We start from the raw sequence: 22159 nt of genomic DNA, 5'->3' as shown, positions 1-22159 counted from the left end.
ATTAAGCCCTTTAAGGGAGCTATATTTAGACATTGGCAGTTACCATGGCAACATACAGTACATCCCAATGAACGGTATAAAATAGAAGCAAAGAGGAGTAGAAATGTGTCATAATCCTTAACTGACATGTGACAGAAAATAGCCCAAGAAAAAGCACCCAAAGGTGTAATAACATCGAGTCAGGTGATGTTTTGAGTAGAGTGAGGAGGGATACACTATGAGTCCTGACTCACTGCTGATCCGACAGCTAAACTGGAATGCAAATAAATGAAAATGAGAACTGAACCCTCATATATCCATTTTTTAGGAGTAGTTTTGGCATCGCTGTCTCCCTCACCCTGCGAGCCCCAGTGTTTCCAGTCAGATCTGAGGCACGTGCCTTCCTCTGATTGGCCAGCTCCTTCAACGAGTTCACTCCATCAGAGAACATCCCAATCAGCAGCTGAAGAGGCACCACAATGTCCAGCTCCGACAGAACCTGGGTCCAAACAAGACAAACAAACAAAGAGTACATTAACACTAATAAAAAAACCCAAACCTTTCATTCTACTACCATGTAGATAGTTTTGATGTTATTTCCAATGCTTAAAAAGTCTTAGCCTGACACTGCCAGACCAAAACACTAATTAGTCTGGAACATCTCAGTTAATATTTGATCTCTAAGGGACACTATCAACAGGTTATCAACATGTGACATAGTGCTAGGCAACCAGTGACCAGATCTGCCCTGTGCAGATGGCCAATCAGAGCTCAGAAGCACCAGGCAATCCCAGCACACTAAGGCACAACATGACAAAAAGCAGAGAGTGAAAATAACATATGAGCAACAGAATAAGTGTGTCCCCTACTAAGAATTTACACAGTCAAATCTGATTTTCTTAGTGTTGCCAGTGTCGACTGATTGTCAGATTGTGTGTTTTGTGTTTGATCTATATCCATATATGAGCTGAAACACCAGAGTAAACAATTTGTCCTCTTGACTTGCCATGATAACTAATTTTATAATAGGACATATTCTATCCAGCGCAGTTAATTGTGTGTAAGAGGCGCATGTATCGGTGTGGCACTGTCCGTAGTACTGAAAGGGAATGGAAGAGACCATGATTTATTGGGAGAACCCAAGCAATTCTATATAAAATCAGACATTCAGCACTCCCACATAGAGTGAACAGAATGATCTCCTGTTTCATAATTACATTTTCGTGCAACTGCAATGATCTGACTGTGAAATTGGCAGACGAATCAGGCTCCTAAGATCAAATCGTCAAATAGTTGACTATCCAGGGTCACCCCGAGTGTAGAGATGAACATGCTGATTGTTCCTTCTTTTAGTGGAAATATATTCTATCCAGTTTTTTGAATTGCTCCTTCAAACACGGCCAGAATTGGTTTAACGCTTGTGATTGGCCTGGCATGTTATAGGCCGCTGGAAATCTGTCCAAAGTGAAGGTCGACCAGACGCATCTGCGAGAACAAATAAAACATGAGCTCGCAGATTCATCTGGTTCCCAGGCAAACAAGTCTGCTACATTCCTAATACAGCAAAGATGATGAACTTTGTTGATGTTGCTCAAAGTGTTGAAAAATAATATTAGATATACTCAACAGCAACATGACAATGCACAGACCTTATTATGTTTTCAACAGAAACTATTTCCTTCTGAGGAAAGAGTATTGAATACTGCAGTTGTTGAGCTTTTCCAGTGTATACATGTACGTGAACACCACATGCACCACTAAATACCAGTAGTGTTAAGTGACAAATTGTGGGTTAACAGACACTTAAAACAATATAAATACCTATAGAACCGCACACCATGAACATACCACAGAGGTATATCATGCAGAGAAAGATATACAGAGCCAAATTGGGCACCAGTTCTCTGCCTGATTTGAATGTGACCTATTTAATGGGGGTAAATTAATGCAATCTCTTGATCATAGTTGTGACAGAAAACTTGAAATTGATCCATGTATACAGGGCAGCAAGCTGTGAGTGCATATGGGATGAAAGGCAAAATCCCTCCTATCTCTCTCAGTCTCATTTGGTGACCCAGATCCATATTCAGCAGGGCCCCTGCCCAGACTCTCACACTCTGTGACAACCTGTTCAATTCACACGCACTGTGGACAGAACCCCAGGATGTGAAATGGACATGAGACAGAGTGTGTGTGTGCATGTGTGTGTGTATGTGTGCTCACATGCAGCCACAGCAGAGCCTGCTCTTGCACAGACGCTGGGTAGCCGGAGAATCTGCAGCTGATGAAGCCAAACATTTCTTCCATGGAGAAGGGCAGCGGGCAAAGCTCGATGTCAAACATCTTACTGTAAGCAGAAGCAGAATGTTATGTTCCTCACATACTGTTACACAATGAGCACTTTTCACTATACTCCTGTAATTTTATTGTTGTGCCACACTGCAAATGTATTGTCCTCACACTGCCTCTGCTTTATTTCTCCTTCAGTGGGTTGTTTCATTCATGCATACATTTACCAGAATGACGCATAGGTGGAAGATACTTTTAATGTGTAGATAACAGCAGCAGACGTGGTTCATCTAAAGTGGGGAAACATGTCCAAAGATTCTGGGCTGTGGTTAGGCCTAGCTGATTAAGGTTAGGTATGGTTAAAGGAATAGTTCAGCATGTTGTGAAAATAATATGAAACTGGAAAGATGAAGCAATTAGCTTAGCTTAGCTTAGCATAAAGACTGGAAACAAGGGAAACAACTAGCCAGTTTTCTACAATACATCTGTCAACATCGCACTTATTATTAACACCTTGCAGTTTGTTTGCAGAGTTGGTGGAAATATTCAAATCTTTTACTTCAGAAAATGTAACAATACCACAGTGTAAAAATACTTTGTTACAAGTAAAAGTCTCATATTTAAAATCGTACTTAGGCAAGAGTACTTAGATTAGCATGAAAATATACTTTAAGTATCACAATTGACAGTACTCATTACGCGAAGTGGCTCACAAAATTAACAGTTCCTGAGTAAATGTACTTAGGTATATAAAATTACAACACAAGCAGAATGCAAAAACAGGAAGTTGTGGATTTACTTGACATTCAGACACTTTGATTTCCTGGAGTCTCTGCGTGTTATCTGGCAAACTCACTGTAATGACAAGAGTCCATGAAAACCTGCCATTTTTACATTTCAGTTTGTGTACAGGTTAACCAAACAAGATGCAATGAGTTAACTACTAACCTATTTGCCCCTGCTACCAGTCTTTATGCTAAGCTAAGCTAATCATTTCCTGATTCTAGTAGACAGACATCAGGGTGGTATTAATCTACTCTCTGTAAGGAAAAGAAAAGTCTACTCCCCAGTGTCATTTGCATACAATTTTTTTAGGCTTTTCCCTAATTATACACCTACTATAGATAAGCCCCTTAGTCCAGAGTGCACCCACCTCTCCAGTCTAAGAGTTTTTCCATGCTGTAAAAGCTAGCGTCGTGCATTATAGACAGTTGAGGCTGAAAGTATTATTTTTGGAAAAGAGCTTTCACCACTTTCTTTTCTGTGGAGTTCACACCATTCATTTATCTTTAATGTTTGGACTTCTAAATATGCATATCTACTATTAAACTCTATTGTAGCTGCACTAAAAATATCTTGACGTCATGTCACATTGTGTGCATTTGGCCAGTCATATCTGGGACTACGGAAAATGCACCAGCCCATGACAAAACTGAAATCAAGGTACAGCTTTGTTTGTTAATTGGGTATGCTAGGTATCTCAGAATTAGCTGCAAGTAACTTAAATGTGATCATTTTAACCCCTACTTAGATGCAATAACAAATGTCTTTATTACACAGTGTACAATACTTAGAGGTGATGGATGTACCTGAGCACTTCCCGGAACTCTTTGAGCTGGTGGTCGGGCACCTCGGTGCGGATGGCCTCAAGCCACTCGGGCATAAAGCACTCCCACAGTGGCTGGCTGATGACATTGTAAGGTATCAGACACAGGATCCGATTCAGGCCCTCCTTCAGCTGGGTCACTGTGCTACATGACTTGTCCCAGTAACCTCCCACCTGGGGAAAAGTGTGCACGTACTGGCTTAGATCAAACCCAACCCATAGAGTTCAGATGGTGACCTGCCCTCTATAATTTTAATAATCCTCATCCCTCAGTGATGTGCTGATTTAATGATGGCTAGCTGTTGCACAGTGCAACATGTTTAGAGGTTAATGGGAGTTGTAACTGAGATAAACATTGGTTAGGATGTGCATTGGACATCCAGCCATTATAACTGACAGTTATAATGTTCATGTTTGTTGTGCTTTCCGAATATAACCTTTTCCCACCCCCATCCACATCCAGTATCAGCACCCTGTACATCATCGAAACCATAGATTGTGAGTTTATTTGACCTGGATCTTAGCCTTACCCTGGCAAACTCAACAGGCTTAGGCAGCAGACACATGACCATGACGTCGAATCGCACTTCACACACTGTCTTTAGCCACTTGGTGACAAACTGAGGCTTTAACTTCTCCACCAGGCTTCCAACCTCATCGTCCATCATGTAGGCGGTGGAGTGAAACCACTGGAAGACCATGCTGACCAGCCGAGCCAGGCTCTCTGTGGGCGTGTTCTCATTGGGTGTGCACAGGCTCACCTGCAGATGTGAGTGAAGGTCAGAGAAGCAAAACTAATCAGTCCGGTAACCATGAGTGCAGCAGTGTAAAGTGATAAAGGGGCCATGCACTGTACACATCCTTATCTAACAACTCCCTGTTATTGACAGACACAGCAGAAGCCTGTGATTACACACCAGGAACCAGATGCCAAATTGACTGAGGAGCCGCTGGTCGTGCTGGTCGTCCTCCTTGTTGTCGAACTCAATATTGTCCAGAGAGTGGTGGGAGGCGGACAGGCCCATCTGACGACGCCTGTTCATCTCAAACTCACGTTGTTCTGCATGAATTTCTGCCTCTTTGAGAAGGCTGGATGAGTAGGAATGATAACAGAGGATTTACAGAGGCGGAGAGAAGGCAGAGTCATACTGATGGAAAAAGACCAGGAGAGAAACTAAAAAAAACAGACAGGCTCCTCACACAGCATATACATTAATAATCTAATTTCATGCAGTATTGTTGTCCATATATTCATGTAAAAACATGTTTCACAGCATTACAGGCATATGCACTGTAAATGTGGCTGTGATATGTTAGTGTAAACACTGTGAATGTACCTTATAACAGCTTCCACAGTGCACACTAGCTCCTCTGCTCCGCACTCCCGGGTGTTGATGGGAGGGGGCGAGGTCTGGTACAGATGGGTCTCCGCCGCAGCCCCCACCTCGCTGCTGTGGTGGTTGACATGGCAACGCTTGCAGTAGCGGACAGGCCGGTTGCCATGGCGCCCACAGCAGCCAGCCGAGAAGCAGGTGACCACAGCCCTCCTAACATGAGAGCTACAGTTCTTGAAAGCCAAGAAAGGAGGAGGAGATCAGTTTCTCTTTCTATTCTGGGCGGTAGGCAACAAAATAAAAATATGCCATCATCACAGCAAATCAGCCAATAATGCATTATGACAAGCATCTAAAAATAAACCTATTCCCTGGCCTTAAATGCAACTTACTCCTCTGACTATGAATACCATCCTCTCCAATATGCATTTGTTTAAAGATGTTGATCTGCCCATATCTGCAGTGATAGTCTTTATGTGTCCCCACGGTGTCTCGGGTTTCTAAAAATAAAAGGCATGGCACTAGAGAACCATCCTAATCTGATCAGCCTCTAATCTTGTGCCATTAGAGGGATGCAGTGCTATCAAATTAACATATCTGTCCTCTGACAGCGAGGACCGGCTTTCAACAACAAAAAGTGATGTTACTGACATCGTTGTTGTTTACAGTATGCTCTATCTTGGGTATCATGGTGTATTTATAAGTAGCTATTCTCAGATGAAGATGACAAGGCTGTTGTGAATCCAGGTGAGAGTTTAAAGGGCTTTCTGAAATGAAAGTGACAAAGCCTGATCGGAAAGGGAGGCTGTGGATTATCAACTGCTGGACAAGCCAGGATGGAGGCCAGCTGTTTCCCCCCTGACAACCCGGGACGGCTGCTCGGCCTGACCGGAATACCTGAGATCATCTCGCACTCAGTTTTCCTGGTGTCTCCGTGGAAACCAGCAGGGAGCACTTGCCCTCAGCAGCGCGTTCAACAACAGCAAACAAACATCACGCCCCAGCAGCTTAATATGAAACGATGTGGCCTTTACTGAGCCGCTTCAGTGAATGGAGTTCTCAATGAAGAAAACATTTCAGGTTCATAAATAAATGACCTCACGATGTATCACAGGTAAAAATGGATTTTGTGAAATGTCTTCCACAAGGTCAACAGGTTCAATCTGTTTGTTTTTAGTAATAAAACTATTTATGGCATGTGTGCTGTTTGATTCATGTTTTGTATGTGTAGTTCAAGGTAAAATTTCATTATTCTGAAGCTGCAGAGAGGTTAATTAGTGATAACAAATCACTCCAAAGGTTTATTTATCCTAAATGTGGAGAAACATTAGATAATGTTCAATGCTGTAAAGGGATAGATCACAATGAATATGAGCCAGTGAGTAGATGGTTGCAGCACCAATACAAATCTTACCTTCTTTTGACAAATGGCAGATATCTCTGCTGCAAAGACAAATGAAAAAAAATGAGAAAATTGTCTCTCTTTTTATTTTCATTTTTTTCTCCTCCCTCTTTTTCCCTCTTGAGCAATAATGTTCAATTTGCAGACAACAGGAGTAGCTTTCTAAAATTGAACTGAATTCAAAAACTTTTCCAAAAACTTTATACACATTATACCTGAGCTTCTATGCATGAAATACAACTCATTTAACAATTAAATAATATTTATATATAATACAAAAGGACAGCCCACTACCTAAAACGTACTTATTTCTTTTTTCTTTTCTTATTTTTAAACTGTTTATTGGAGCACTTATTTTAGAATATCTGCTGTTGCATGTAAAAGACCCGATTGATTTTAGTTTAGTTTATCAGCCTATACTTGCTCTTGTTGCGCCCTTCCTTTGTTTTTGTTTTTTTCTTAAAAGCAGAAATGATTTTAGGAAACAGCAGTAGACTTTGATATGCTAGAAAAGGTTGCATTATGGGAAAAACAGCTCTTTTTATGTGTATGCTCAGATGACTAAACTTAGAGTATCTGCCAGATTTAACTATGGCTATAAATATAATAAAGGAACAAAGATGTGAACCTATGCTAACCTCTGTCATCTCTAGCATATCATTGTGCTTAAAACCTTTCTTTATATTGTTGATTATACTGAACATATTTCACAAATGTTCTAAGTACTGTATGTATGTCTCTTTGCTATGTGAGCAAGACAGAAACACCTTCTTGTTTGTAAATGCTCACCTTGGGGCAGGAGTACATCAACAAGCCATTCAGCGTGGTCTCTGAAAAGGTCAAAGAAATGTATAAACAATGCTTGACTTACAGGCAAACTGCTCCTCAGAGCCTACAACAATCCTACCTTGTGTATACACACACGGGAGCAACTTACTAGCAGAGCTGGGACACAAAACATCTTCCTTCAGTATCGAAGAAAACACAAAACTGCACATCCATGCAATTATAACATGCTACACACTGGAGAAAAGAGAAACAAGTGGCTGCGTGGTTTCGCGATGATGATCTCATTATCAGCGCAAGGGAATTATGTAACCATGGCGATGTATTTCCCCTGGGTTAAAGTGAGGAATAATGAGGCAGGCGGTAGGTGATGTATGTTTTGAATGGCATCTTATTGAGAGAGGGGGAGGATGGAGAAACAAGGTGAAACTGATGCATACCCTGCTATCCTCTGGCTGCACTCCTCGCATATATAAAGAGGAGGGGGCTTGTCTCCCAGGGCAACAGAGAGAGTAGGATCTATACACATCTGCAAAGTAAAACAGGTAGCGTTAGAATATGGATATGGTATTTAAAAAGTGAAAATACTGATACTTTGATGTCTTATTTTCATTCTTATTTTGATTCAAGAGGGACAGAAACCATTTCAGCTCATTTAGGGAATGTACAAAAATTACCAAGGTGCTGAGGGGGACTGAATATTACTTTTCACAAAGTCATATAACACAATGGAAATGTTACGAATCATTTTGCCATTAATAACCAAAAGTGCATGATAATTTTCATGTAGCCACCAAGTGAAGTGGAATAAAATACAACACAATTGTGCGTCCTGTTTATCAAATATTCCAGCCATGTTTTATTTTTGAACCATGCTCAAAATAAAGTCAAAAACCTGCTCTTTGAAAAGTTTAACCACTAAAGACCCTCCCCCATTCTTCCAAAAAGATATTGAAGACCCTCCCTTCAGCAAAAAGGAACAGAAAACAACCATCTTCTTTTCTGAATCCGCTTCCCCCAAAGTAATCTATGTGCAGTCCCTTAGAATACAGTTTCATACACTGCATTTACCACAGCTCACATTTTCCATTAGCCCCTCTCACACTGCACTCTTCAAAGGTAGTATATCATGATCTTACCCAAGTAATCATGTGACACCTATACCTGTCTCCCCACGCCTCTGTGTGGATGGCTGCGTGCATATGCTGCACTCTGTTCTCTTACAACCTGTGCCTGGCCCTGTGCTAAACCTCAATGCTCATGGCCTCAATGTTCAGATGGTGCACTGTAATTTACTGTGCTCACTTGATGCCACCCTATCCTCAAGGGCTGCACAGGGTCGCCGCTCCCAATTAAGCCCCCCTCCCCCCATACCCCCTCCCTGCTCCTGGTAATTGAAATCCGGCCCCTGTCCGTGCCCCTGTTCCTACTCTATTTGTCAGTTTTGAGTACAGTTGAGTAAAGGCAGGCGTAGCTGATAAAGCAGAGCAGCAACAGCAGAGGCTGGTGTAAAGTTGCAAAGAAGCCGATATCATTACTCCACTCCCCACAGCTGCCCAGGCAAGCACTGATTTATTTACCAAGGGGCTCACAAAAGCAAACACGCCGACACGCATGGTTGAACTCGGCAAGGCAATCTGGCACATGCCCCATGCATTCCCGAAGAATATCTCAAGGGAAGCAGCTTTTGAATGCAGAGTGTGCCGCTAATCTATCCTCTTACAGTAATAAGGCATTGTAAATGTAAAGGGAAGTGGGATCCAACAGCCATAAATGCACCATACCTGTGATGTAAGAGTAAACATTTAAAGCTTATGTAACATATTTTTAAAAGACTCAAGTCACCTTGACAGCCGGTTTATTGATAGCATTGTGGCACTCAATATGTTGACAGTGGATGGGGTTCCAGGCTGATGCAGGAGATTGGCAGATGGAGAGGAGAAAAGAAGAAAAATGGGGAATAGGTTAGACCTTTAGTCAGTTCAAGGGCAGAGTGAGCGGCAGATGTGACATTAAGGGAATCTCACCTGTGTACTGAAGCCCCCTGTATTCACTGATGGCTCCTGGCGGCTTTAGGTTGGGCCAGTAATGAAACAGCATCTGTACAGCTGGAGGTTTTACTTGGGACGGGCCATAGGATATGACATAAAGAAGGTCCTGCACACAGTACAAACATCACCAGTAATTACAAAGTGCAATGATAATCAAAGGTATTTAAATACTAATGCATAGAAGGCAGTTTGTGGTAGGTTTTCATTCCAATATACTATAATACAGGGTATCCATTTTGTAAAGACTAACTTAAATGTTGCCTGATATCCATTGTTCGATATCAAAATATATGTTTTTTACTTTTTATATTTAAAGGAAGTGGTGTTCTGCTTTTTTGCAAAGAGTTAGTCCACTACATGAAAAAAATGGATTCCGCCCTCATGACGCTAAATATAGGAAATGGGAACCGCAGAGCATTCTGGGAGCAGCATCTTGGAAGGATAAGCGCTCATAGCCGCCAGTGTAATCATTTGTCATCTGTTAAGCTTTCATGATTATAAAGTACAAGTAAGCATGATAAACATAAGCTGATATAAAGAGAAGCTCTTTACAGAGGCAAACAAGCAAACTTTATTACAAATTTGAAGACATTTATCAGGTTTTAATAGCATTATTTGGACATGTCTACAGCACATTTGGAATATGCATCTTAAGTGGGGTTTTAATGCAGTTTGCAACGCACAGCCTCCTGTCTGTTCACAGTCTGCTCTGTGCAGTGTCATGGAGAAGCTAGCCAACAGTTTGAAGGCTGTGGTAGAGATGCATGCCTAAAAGAAAAGCCCACATTTCTGGTTGGAGGGAGAAACACACCAACCTTCAAAACATTATGAAAGACTTGGATATTAACAGTTGTTTGGATATGCGCAAATATCACAACACAGACCTTTAAAAGAAGGTGGTTGAAGGAATGAAAGAGGGAGGCTGTGTTTCATGTCAGCCACTGGTACTAAACTTTTGAAAAAAATCCTATTATAATGCAAAAGAGCAGCTGTTCCAATGTTCTATATTTTAGCATGATAAACAACATGTTACTGCACATTAATGGGAGTATGCACGGCTGCATATAATTAGGAGAATATTCATTTTCATTAGACATGTAAACAGCTTTGTAAGATGATTATCATTTTCAGGGTAGGGGCAAAAAGCGGAATAACGTTACTGATGTAAAAGATGAGCTCGCTAATGTTATGCTAACTCACTAATAACAAAAGCAGATCATGCATAATTAATTTAGCGGTATCTAGCAATATAAAACACATAACGTTAACTGCATAATTAATACACTACATTTGTTGTTGAGTGATGTTTTGTGTTAGTTCAGCCATTCTTTTTGAAAGTTATGATAAACAGCCAGAGGATGATACTCTTACCTTTATCCTTCCAAAATGGCCAACTCACTGTTGATGTCAACATATACCCATTCCATATGAGGCTAGCATCAGTAGACCATTAGCTTAGCTTATCATAAAGAGTCAGCGCAGCTAGCTTTAGATGTAGGAGCAATTTATAGTTTTAGGGCTAGTTATGCACTGGTTTTTTTTTTTATATTTTAGTTTTTATATGAATTAAAGAAACATTTTTTAAATATTAATTAGTGAGCTTTAGCTGGTAGGGCATTCTTTTTTTTACCTTTAAACAGAACCAGGTTAGCTGTTTGTCCCTCTGTGCATATGCTAATGCAAGCTAACGGTCCTTTTGCTCAAGCTAGCTCCTTAGCGCTCAAATATGAATGGTATCGATCTTCTCTCTCAGCAAGAAGGCTAATAAACATAGTTCCCCAAATGTGAAAGCATTTAAAAAAGGATTCAGGAGAGCAATATAGTATGTTGTAACTTTTAGGAAAGACAGCATAGCCTATGTTCCCAAGATGAAATATCTAAATAGAGAGCCCAAGTGAAGCTGGAAGGTTTCAATTTCTAATAGCAAACACTGTGGTGGATGCAGATTTAGGATATTTAATGTATAGCCTACCAGTTTTATTCTTTATTATTATTACTCTCTATTTGTTGTGGAACTCTAGTATAAAGTGCTACAGGGATGATGGGGGTTTTTTTTGTTTTGTTTTGGGGTTTTTTGTAGGAGAACCTGTGGGTTAGTGTCACCCTGTTTCCCTTGTCAAAAAGCATATGGGATTTTTCCATTAAATTTTGGATTATTGCAGAAAATAAGCTCTGTAGCCAACAAAAGTTCATGATACCTTTTTTTTTCAGCAATATAATCTTCAGAAATAAACACCGCCTTTATGATTTAAATTGTAAATGCAATCGTCAGATGCAAAAAGCTAACATTCAGCTATAAATAAACGAACCCAAGTTCACAAGACTTCAACATCACCACCTCAACCAGATTGTAAAGCCGTGGTCAACGTGATTTCATTCTGTAGTCTCATTTAGCCACTTCAAGATGCATTAAAACCTCTATATTTACAGAGTGGCGTTTCTTGATGTATTTTATGTGGTAGAACAAAACCTCAAAACTTCTTGTGTTACCCACAGATATTCATCCAGGCATCTAACCAAAAACCTATTCAAAAATAGCATTGGCTTTGAGATAAGGGAACCAGAAGTGCAAATATGCTAACTTGTGTCCAGATTTTAGGACTCATTTCTGCAGCACTCTAATGCACTTTACACATATAACCTTATATCTGCATTATGTGATTAGAGGGAAAGTACCTTCCACACTTCCTGCTTGTGCTTCATCAGACACTCCAACAATTGACAGTGATACACTAGAAAAAAAACAGGAGACACAAGGTTAAGTAGGGAGACATTACTACATAGCATTACAGTGAAGGTCCTTGCATGCATGCTTTGAAAGCAGCCAACATGATGGTTTACCTGGATTTGTAGTGTACTGCATTGCAATCATGAGCATAGAGGAGGCAGATAGATTGACATAGGCCGGGACTCCCCCCTCCCTCCGAGTGGAGCCCACTACAGACAAGCAAGGAAGAGAATAATGGCATTTAATTTCAAAAGAAATAAATAGGTTACATAAAATATGAATTACACCATCAGGCACAGTCATGAGTTGTCTAAATTATGTGATGAAAGTTCATACTCACATATAGCCATGGGGAGGAAAGAGGTGCTCAGGTACTCAATGATGTCTTTGTGGAGGAAAGGGGGAAATGTGGCTAAAGTGGAGATCATAGTATAGGGCAAAGTGCTGAGAATATCATCACTGAGAAAGGGCAGGAGGCAAGTTGTTGTGTAAAATATGGACTGTCCCAGATCTGATGAGAAAGGGAAAAGGCAACAAAAAGACAAAGAGAGATACACAGACACTCATTCAATTAACAGTGCATACAGTATTAACATACTGTATGCAGCCACAGATGTAAAAGTTACATGAAATTTCAGTCAATAAATGTTTTATATAACAGTATAACAATGGGAAAAGAGAACATTTGGAATATGAACTTCAGCTGAGGGCAGTGAGCTTTTCTTTAAAGGCCACTGAAGTAAAATTTGCCTTCAGGAAAAGTAGAGCATTCTAGTCAAGGAGATGGGTTTTCATGCTTTTGAGCTTTTTTTAACAGTGGTAAAATATTCATGAAAAACAAGAGCACTGACTGTGATGCAGCCTTGGGCCCGTGAAAAAACAGTGCGGAAATAAGTCATTCTCAGATGTATTCTAAATGTGTTGAAAGAAATAAACATAACACATTACATTTGCCTATGTGTGCTTCCCAGTTAACTTATATATTTGCACATGACAACATAAGTAGAACATTTCTCCCACTTTACATAACAAACATGCAGTCAAGTATGATACACAGAAGAGAAGGCCTATGTCTGGTGTATCCAATGGCTTATGAACGATTAAGTTGATAGGATCCAGCGTGCTCCCAATCACCCCATGCATCCCTCAAGATCCTCAGCAGGACTTCTCTCCTCCAGTTACAAAAGAGGCCAAAAAAGCAGCAGTGGCTTCATGCAGGCCAGACGGCTCGGGGATGATGATGACAAACAGTGGTGCACTGGGCCTTGACTCACCATGCTGACCGTGCTGCAGCAGGGGCACCAGGTCAAGCAGGGTCACGAGGGTCACATAGAGGCCCTGATAGTCCAGAGAGGGGTACTCTGAGAGCTGAGCGTCCCGACTCTGCTGCCCCTGCCCCCCGCGGTCTGACGGGGCATCGCGCAGAACGCTGTAAAGGAGGGAGCGAGTAACTGTAGGGTTGATGGAACTGACTTGTGGTCTTAGAGATGGGGTGAGTGGGAATGGCACAGGAAAAAGACACATGGTCATGGGCACGGCCAAATTGGAAGCTTCCTGGTTCTCCTTCCTGCCTGTGCGGGACAGAATGCTGCTCCGGGGCGGGAGGGGAGGGGAGGGAGGGTAGGGGAGGGGAACAAGGGAAAAAAAGAGACAACAAAGACACAAAAAAACAGCACATTACATTGAAATGGCACTACAGAGACAGCGTAAATAGAAAAAAACAAACCCAGATAAACCCCACATAGGATGCAGTGTCTCACTATTTGACTGTATCACTGAAGGCACGGGCAATTTTTCCCTGCTTTGTCTGTTCAGAGTGACTTTAATTCAATTTATCTTGTTTTGTCTGTCTTTGCACTTGGAAAACAAAAAAAACATGAGCACAAACTGCAATGATCACTGCATCTCATGCGTATCTGGTGACAAGGAGCAAAAATATAAAAAATGGCATGTTTTCAGTGGCAACCCCATACTTCTCCAAAAAGGCACAGTGCAAACGACTGTCCCTCGATGGCTGCCATCTTCCAATCAGCAAGGTCAGAGGCTACCATGCAAAAAGGCCAATGAAAAATAATAAAAAAAGAAATTTCCTTGTCTTTAGTGGGGCTGTCAAGGATGGGAGTGACACCAAATTGGTTCGGGAAAATACAGAGGTGACACTTTTGAAACATGCTTCAGCCAGTAATAAACATGTGTGTGAGGTTAGATCAAGTGCTCCTAGGTCACAGCACATGTTTATTGCACCAGAGAAATAATGTCCGTATGCATACGTTATGATACTGTACCAGTATCATCAGGAGAAATAATGAGATCCAACAGGCATATGGATTCAGGTTTCTAAAATAAATGTAACAACTAATCTACGGTAGAGGAGAAACTATAATGACAAAGGAATAGGTTGTATCAGGGGGGAGATGACTGGTAGCATTATGTTTGTGAGCTAATGCAGGATGGACAATTGTGTTTGCTGTCCCCTGGGGAAGGTGGTGGACATATTCAATTTTAAGAGAGGGTAAAACAAAAGGAAAAAACTAGTTGGGGTTGAGTGTGGAGCGGAGGGGGAAGGGGGGCCAGAGAGCATTGCTCTTTTTACTGCACATTATTAAAGAGCTAAGCTGTTCTATCAGGCAAATGATTGGATTTATCAAGAGCGCCCAGATTATAAATGCTGATGTGTTGGGTTCTTTTTTTTTTTTTCTTTTTTTTTTTTCTTGAAAGGTCACTCAAAAAGTAGAGTTACAGCATTCTCGGCAAGTGAGAAAGGGGATTTCAATATTTTTTAACATAACATTAGATGCAAAATGTTGAGCATGTAGTTTAACAGTTTACTGTCAACAGCAGAATGTAACATTTTCTGACTTATCCCCTCAAAGTTATACTCTGTAAGATTCAAGTCAGCGTAGATTCATTCGGAAATCTGCGTTATTATAATCTCAAACAGTCTCAAGTATTTCACAACGGACTGTATCTCAGAGTATAACTTTTTCACTGCCCATTTCTCATATAAAACATCATTTTGAACAATGAACATAGAGATAAACAGACACGCTCACACGCATACACTGAACATATACACACAAAGACACACACATATGTGCATACATACATACATACAAACAGACAACACGAAAAATTACAAACATATACGACACATAAAACACATGTAGAAATGCACTGATACAGACACATGACATACATTGACTGTCAAACCCTGCACTGTCAATACAAAATCATTGACTATGTGTGTAGCAGTAATTCAAAGCACAATCAGACTTCCTGGATTTACAGATACACAGAAAACCATGTCTAAACAATACTAGATATGATTTCTGCTCCCTACGGTCATTCCTCTCAGAGTGATACAGCTTGGCACGAAGTCAGCGTGGCTCACTGATGCAGAGAGCTCAATGTGACTCGGAGAAATATGACAAAGCTATGCCTCATCTTTAAGGAGGCATATGTAATTGTCAGTAAACAGAAAAATTTAACCCTTCTCTATTTTCTGTTCTGCACCTGACCTGTGCGCAACCTAAAATTGGTGTATGACTCAGCAACCACCTCCTTTGGGGGCATTTCTGTTTTCTTTCCAGGAACATGACACATGCCTGCTCCACTTTTCAAGGCTCAGTACTCCCACTTTCTCACTCTCTTTTCTTTTTCATTTTCACTTTTCTTTCTCTGTTTCTGCACCCCGGGCTTCAGAAAGCACAGGTGTATGGATAATCCTGGGGTCCCTGCTGAGGAAACCAGACCCCTCTAACGGTGGGGAGACTTACTTGAAGCTATGAGGCTCTGCTTCGGAAAAATGTCAAGCAGCTGTTAACGGTGGCATCACAGCGAGCAATTGCTTTCGCAGTAGAATGATGCTACTTGAGCTAAAGGGTAACTTTGGTATTTTTTTAACCTGGACCCTTGTCTGGGCCCAGATGTTTGAATTCGCCCCTTCCATCAAATTCAGGTTGACTGATTCTTGTAGCACTGTGACATGGACGACTGTTTCTTGGTTAAAATAAAAAATTACCATTGAGCATTGCAGGTGGACGAAATTAGTGAATTAGTACCACAGGCAAGACCAAAGCCGTTGTCAAGCTGTTGTCAAGCGGTGTGCCAGAACCAATGAGTAATAACAACAACAACAAGCACTACAGATGAGCTAGACATTGCTATCCAGGCTATTCTAAATGTCTTCCCAATATCGCCTGACATTTTAGTTTGTTTTACTCTGCTCCACTTCAATCTTAAAACCCTGGCAAAACAGGTATGTTGGCATACACATCAGTGTGGAATTAAAATTACGTTTGATTCAGGCGAATACATTCGTCATTGGTGTATCGAGTTGACAATGTTGACTGATTTCGGGTGACCAGGACCCTACTTCCCTTTGTTTTTGGGTCTATCTGACTAATAAAAAGAGAATTGAGTGAGAGTGCTGCAGCCAGCAGGCATGAAACAGGCTGCAAGTTAATCACTCAGGGCATTTGTGCACCATCACTTAACATCCACTAAAAGTACTTGTTTTTGCCACTGACAGGCTCAAACTGATATTATAAGTGTCTGACCACATTATGGAAAGGATCCCTACAGAGATCGACTTTTTTGTTAGAGTAAGATCCTTTTTGTTTAACCAGAAACAGCCCCTAAATCGCTATCACCAAACCCACCAGACTCAATTTAAAAAACAGTAATTTAAGTGTGTATAGAGCCAGCATATTTTTACATCTAACTGGGTGAATTACAGGTTTATTTCAATGAAACCAGAGATGATGGTTATTGCAACAGTGGAAAGACAAACAAAGATGGCTTTTGTGAGTTTTATTTTGTTTCTGCTGACTTTGAATAGAGTGTGTTTTACGATGATAAATTGACTCTTTATTTAAATGGAATCTGGTGGGTTTGGTGAAAGCAGTTTAAGAGCCGTCTCTGGCTAAACAAAAAGGGCCTTACTCTTTAACAAAAAGACTTTTTCCGTAGAGATCCTTTCCATAATGTTGTCAGACACTTGTAATGACAATATGAGCTTGTCGGCTGCAAAAACAAGCACTTTTAGTGGACGTTAATTGACAGTGCAAATATGTCCCAAGTGGTTACATAGCAGCCGGTTTTGCTGCTGCCAGTTGCTGCTGCTCTTGCCCAATACGTGACCAGTTTCAAAAATTGTTGTTCCATTAGTCACTTAGACACAAAGCATGGGAAAATAGAGTCCAAGCTGAAAAATACAGAAGTTACCCTTTAACACAGATTCCCACAGCTGCAGCCTCTGTCCTGCTCCATCTGTGCCAAAGACATATGAGGGGCCATGTCTAAAACAGCACAGCGGCTGCTGGCGCTCGACAGCCCTTCAGCAAAGCGCAAAGTATCCAGGATACTCTCTCAGCATCACTCAGCACAGGAATAATCCTTATGGGGCTGAGGCATAAAGTGTAGAATTGAGGCCGGCTGCCAATCTCAAATAGATTGCACCCTAAGCTGATAATAATGATAAAAGTGGGGCACACAAGTTCAGCCTCCGGTAATCCCACCCTTTTTGTAAATTAGCTAATAAGTTAGAACAGCACTAATATTTTCAGGCAGTGAGACTTAACCAGCCACATGACATACCAAAATATTCTATCACTGCAGTATACATTGATACAAAAAGAAGCACCAGCTGGAAAAACAGGGACATGACACATCATGAAATAAGATGTGTCCAAAATGGCTGCCTACTTGACCTGTGCTGGAGGAGGAAATAACATGCTGTTCCTTTCCTTGGGCTTTCACAGCACCCAGGGGAGCAGGCTGACCCTGCAACTGCAGAGCCGGAGGAGCTGCTCTCCACCAGCCCCCGCTGGGAAGAACACAACAGGCCGCCCCAGGGAAGCGTTAATTTAACAGGCGACCACTGAATCAATAAACATCACTGAGCCGTCTATCTGTGCTGCTGCTTTAACACAATACCATAACACCATAGGAAATCTGCTCTATCTTCTTCTATCTGTCAGAGCAGGGTAGGCAAGGCAGTAAACACAGGCAACCACTTCCCTAATTTCCCTTTGACACTAAATTCATTTTAGCCAACTAATGATTTCACTGTCATCCCTTTCTTTAAGTGTGTCAGAACAACCTGCTCTAAGCTATCTCATCTGATCTTGAGAGGAAGCTAAATATCAAACATCCTACAATCTGTTACGTCACCTGTTGGCTGCAGAGCAGGGTACTTACCTGAGCAGGGTTTGGGAAAAGTATTTCAGTGTGTTTGCAATGTCTGTTCCGGAGGGCACAGGGTAAATATTGTGTTGCACACGGTTGTGATACTCTTGCAAGTATCGTATCTTAGAGGCAACTGGACAAAATAAAGAGCAGAGTAACAAGCAAATCAACACTAGTGAGACTAGCATGTGAATCTGAGCACACAGATAAGGCAAACAGAACATGCATGAAGCTGTGTTGTTTGTTGTTTCTCAGCTAAGATTAACGCAACACAGCATGTAACACGGATGCTCCGATGATCAAGTTAAACAAGGAGCCTGTGTTCCCATGGCTCTCTGGCCTTCACCAGGTGACCTTTTTGATATAGCAGCAGGGTCACGGGAAGCCCTTGAGGACGCAGTAACCTATTGCTTACAGAAACAAGCTCATGTACAAAAGGTTGCCAGTTCAAGTCCCAAGACAAGCTGGGGAGAATGCAGTCAGTGTGAGACATGAGAGAGGTCTTACTCATCCCTGAGCAGATGATACTGAGAGACATTCTCTCAGCTCTCCCTCGGGTCACTGTTTTAGGTATGGATGTGTTGCATTTTTTCCCCCTCTAGTTAAATAAGAGTTAAAATAAGTTGGAGCTGATGATCGCTGACCCAATTTCTGTGACTTTGGGCAGTGGTGTTTAGCTTCCTCCCTGACCTGTAAATGACAAACCCCAAAATAAAAATAACAGCTGCAGGCTTTACGCATGTGTGGTCAAAGTCTGTGCTGCAAAACATACTGTAGCACTCATGCCTCTCTAATCTAAATATCTTCATAATCATATATTTTTAACATTTTGATGTGCAAACACAGTTATAATAAAAATAATATGGAGATATCAGCTTCCAATTTGCTGTTCTCTGTTGTTTTTCTGACACTAGCCTGATTAATTCTTCCATATATTGACCACTAAACAATATCAGCAACACACAACTTTCAGCCAATTGAAATGGAAGCCCCAACACCAAGTTTGACCCCATGTTTTGTACACTTAAAGCCAGCAACATCTGATCATTCAGTAATATGGAGGGGGATCTGTAGATAGATGCTGCTGTCCACCTGTTCAAAAGCAGTACGAGGAGGAAGGAGGAGGCAGTGAGCAACCGCCTTCAGGACGGTGTGATCAAACCACATTATTGATCAATCTACTGCCACCATATTGTTCAGTAGCCAAAAGAACCTGTCACGTCGACCTTGAGATCAGCAGCACACCTCGTTCAGCCGCGTCAATGAAAATAAATAAATAACATGACGATGTAGCCATTAAATTGTTTCCCCCCTTTAACATGCCGAGGAATAACACAGTGGCTTCCTGTGTGCGCTGAGCCCTCCAGCCTTCCTCTGCAGTGAGAGGACGTGTTGCAACCTGCCATGGCAACCGCGGTTTCATCACCAAGGACAGCTCCCCTCATTCGCTTTCTTGCTTAAAACAAAAATCACATTTCCAGTTTCCAAACCCCCCCTCCATGACAAGACAGGCAAAACACGCGCACACACAGCCGTACTTACACTGCTCTGCCTTCGTAGACATCTCGCAGACACTTGGAGAAACATAAAACCCAGACTGTCAATTGTTTTAGTGTTTTTTTTTCCTCCCCGGCGTTGTGTTTCCCTCAGTCGTGAAAAAGTGAATATACCCCCCTTGCAGCCCAGGCTCGGCTTGATTGTACCACTCTGCGCGATGGATTTATACACTGGGGCTTTTTAAGCGGTGCTGCGGTCGCTTTTAGCGGAATTAAAAAAACCAAGAGCAATTTTTGTGAGTCTGTTTTTCATTTATTTTGAAGAATTTTATCGTTTTCGTGGCGGAAGGGAATGTTGATATTTATCTGCCACATCATACCTTTCCAAATGGACTGATCCGCCTTTGACAAATTGTCATTCAAGAATTCCAACAACCCAATCAGTCCTCTTTGAACTGATTATAGGAGGGAAATACCAAGGAAGGAGAGCTTTATTTGCCCAGATATTCCTGTGCATTTATGCATCTGTGCAGCATATAAAAGGCAAAACATGCAACAGATGGTTGTCACACTGTTAGGACTATAAACAATGACGTATCATGGAGGAAGAAACATATTGATTTGCATTCATTTTTTAGGAAATTTAGATTTTACTCTTGTTTTTTATTAGGAGTTTACTAATTTTAGTAACAAGCAGGTGATATTGGTTTGCAATTAGGCTAACAATCTCAGTTATTATTATTTTTTTCTATCTGCATATGCACATTTATACTATTCTTTAAACCTGTGATAAATAAGACTTTTTTACATAAAGTTCTGCATCATTTTCTATCAGACCTCAGGGTCTGAACAACTGACAGACTGACAGACCCTTCCCATCATAGTTTGTGCCAAGATCTGTTGGACTATTTCCATCTCATCTCCATCTGATAGGGAGCAACATCCTGTCACTGCACCCTGGAATGACCCCTGTGCTTAGTACTACTGTTTATGCTATGAAGCAAATATTAAGCATTTTCCAAACAACATATTGGCCTATTTTTACACATACCATATCTTAGAAATAACACATACCAGAGCAGATGTCACATCAAAGTCCTTTTATACAGGGAAACAGTTACATCATCAAGCTTCATTTTACACATTGAGAAAATCCACATATATTAAGTGTATGCGCGAGAATGCAGAGTTCTTGCAGAAGTCAGGGTTGTGGAGGTGATCTCCGCCGGTATTCTGGGAGGTGATGCATGATCCATCCAGCCGGGCCCAAGAGAGTCACAGCAAACGCACACAAGGCAAACAAAGATTGCTGAAAGAGAGTCCATGAGAACATAAATATAAAATCTTGATTTATAGAAATTATATTTTTCTGAATAAATCAAACAACTGCATGAGGAAAAAATGTTTGGGTTTGGCTCTCAAACTTCTCCTGTCATCAGCTACGGGTTAAATACATGGGACTGAACACCTGTGTCCACAGCAGAGGGTCCCAATCTCAGTGACTCACCAGGTGACATAACAGCAACCCCCATTTATATCATCCTACCATGATATTCCCTCTGTCCCTCTGCACTCTGGTATTCCTAACCTGAGCCAAGCTTTGTAAAAGCCCCTGTGCATGTCCCTGAGGACAGATCAACAGATTTATAGTGGCATAAACACCGGCCGCTATGTTGCAGTTCCATCGTAGGATCCCTTTACAGAGGCAAGAGCTTCACACTGACTTATGGATAACTAATGAATAAAACATCTCTACCACTCTACAGACTGGGGAGCACAGTTCGCTTGAATTCCTCGCATTAGGGGAAATACGGTGAAGTATCACAGATACTGACGTCCCCAGACTGTTGCACTGTTTTGTGTACCAATATGGTCCTTATAATTTGATTAATTGTAGTTTAGCATTCAGTTGGCACAGAAAAAAACTAAACTAGAGTTCCTGCTGTTGCAGTACATTTTGATACAGTCAAACAAGCTGGGATGTCTGCTTCTACATATAACTACTAACAAAGATATTGAGTCCTACCACTGGCCCAATCTCCTCCTTTGGTGGCTTGCTGTAGATGGTTGATCTGTGATTTTGCTGAATGGTTTTCATCAACCTGGAGCAGGTCAGTGTGGTTCTCCTAAGAAGGGAGGACATCTTTCTGCTCAGAGTCGCTGGCCTCGACAAGAAAATGGCAATGTTCCTGTGGAAATTCTTGTGTGATACTAACAGATAGTCACTACTTTCATCTAATTCCCTACACTGCTCATGGGAGGAGTATCTTCCGTGGGCCAGAGACGCTCATGTAAACAT

The 22159-nt window shown here is 41.4% G+C and overlaps 1 protein-coding gene and 1 long non-coding RNA gene across 3 annotated transcripts in view; both read right to left on the bottom strand.

Annotated features, from left to right (window-relative positions):
- The window catches only part of LOC125901287 (protein unc-79 homolog), a 43201-nt gene extending 23147 nt beyond the window's left edge, over positions 1–20054 (bottom strand). For both annotated transcript variants that reach the window (XM_049596926.1, XM_049596927.1), the window contains exons 1-17: positions 19907–20054; positions 18377–18497; positions 13450–13763; positions 12516–12686; positions 12289–12384; positions 12124–12179; positions 9424–9553; positions 9242–9306; positions 7837–7925; positions 7400–7440; positions 6623–6651; positions 5212–5441; positions 4792–4963; positions 4405–4635; positions 3858–4048; positions 2203–2326; positions 338–478 (exon numbers count right to left, since the gene is read on the bottom strand). In XM_049596926.1, the coding sequence (XP_049452883.1) occupies positions 338–478; positions 2203–2326; positions 3858–4048; positions 4405–4635; positions 4792–4963; positions 5212–5441; positions 6623–6651; positions 7400–7440; positions 7837–7925; positions 9242–9306; positions 9424–9553; positions 12124–12179; positions 12289–12384; positions 12516–12686; positions 13450–13763; positions 18377–18497; positions 19907–19928 (2223 nt within the window). In that variant the 5' untranslated portion in view covers positions 19929–20054. The remainder of the gene's footprint in view (positions 1–337; positions 479–2202; positions 2327–3857; positions 4049–4404; positions 4636–4791; positions 4964–5211; positions 5442–6622; positions 6652–7399; positions 7441–7836; positions 7926–9241; positions 9307–9423; positions 9554–12123; positions 12180–12288; positions 12385–12515; positions 12687–13449; positions 13764–18376; positions 18498–19906) is intronic.
- An 891-nt stretch (positions 20055–20945) lies between these two features.
- On the bottom strand, positions 20946–22118 carry LOC125900818 (uncharacterized). The gene is made up of 2 exons (XR_007450883.1): positions 21887–22118; positions 20946–21169 (listed from the first exon to the last, which is right to left on the bottom strand). It is a non-coding gene; the product is annotated as an uncharacterized LOC125900818 (long non-coding RNA).
- Between the last annotated feature and the right edge of the window lie 41 nt (positions 22119–22159).

Source organism: Epinephelus fuscoguttatus, linkage group LG14 (genome assembly GCF_011397635.1).
Source record: "Epinephelus fuscoguttatus linkage group LG14, E.fuscoguttatus.final_Chr_v1".
NCBI lineage: Eukaryota > Metazoa > Chordata > Actinopteri > Perciformes > Serranidae > Epinephelus > Epinephelus fuscoguttatus.
This window is presented reverse-complemented; position numbering and strand designations above follow the sequence as displayed.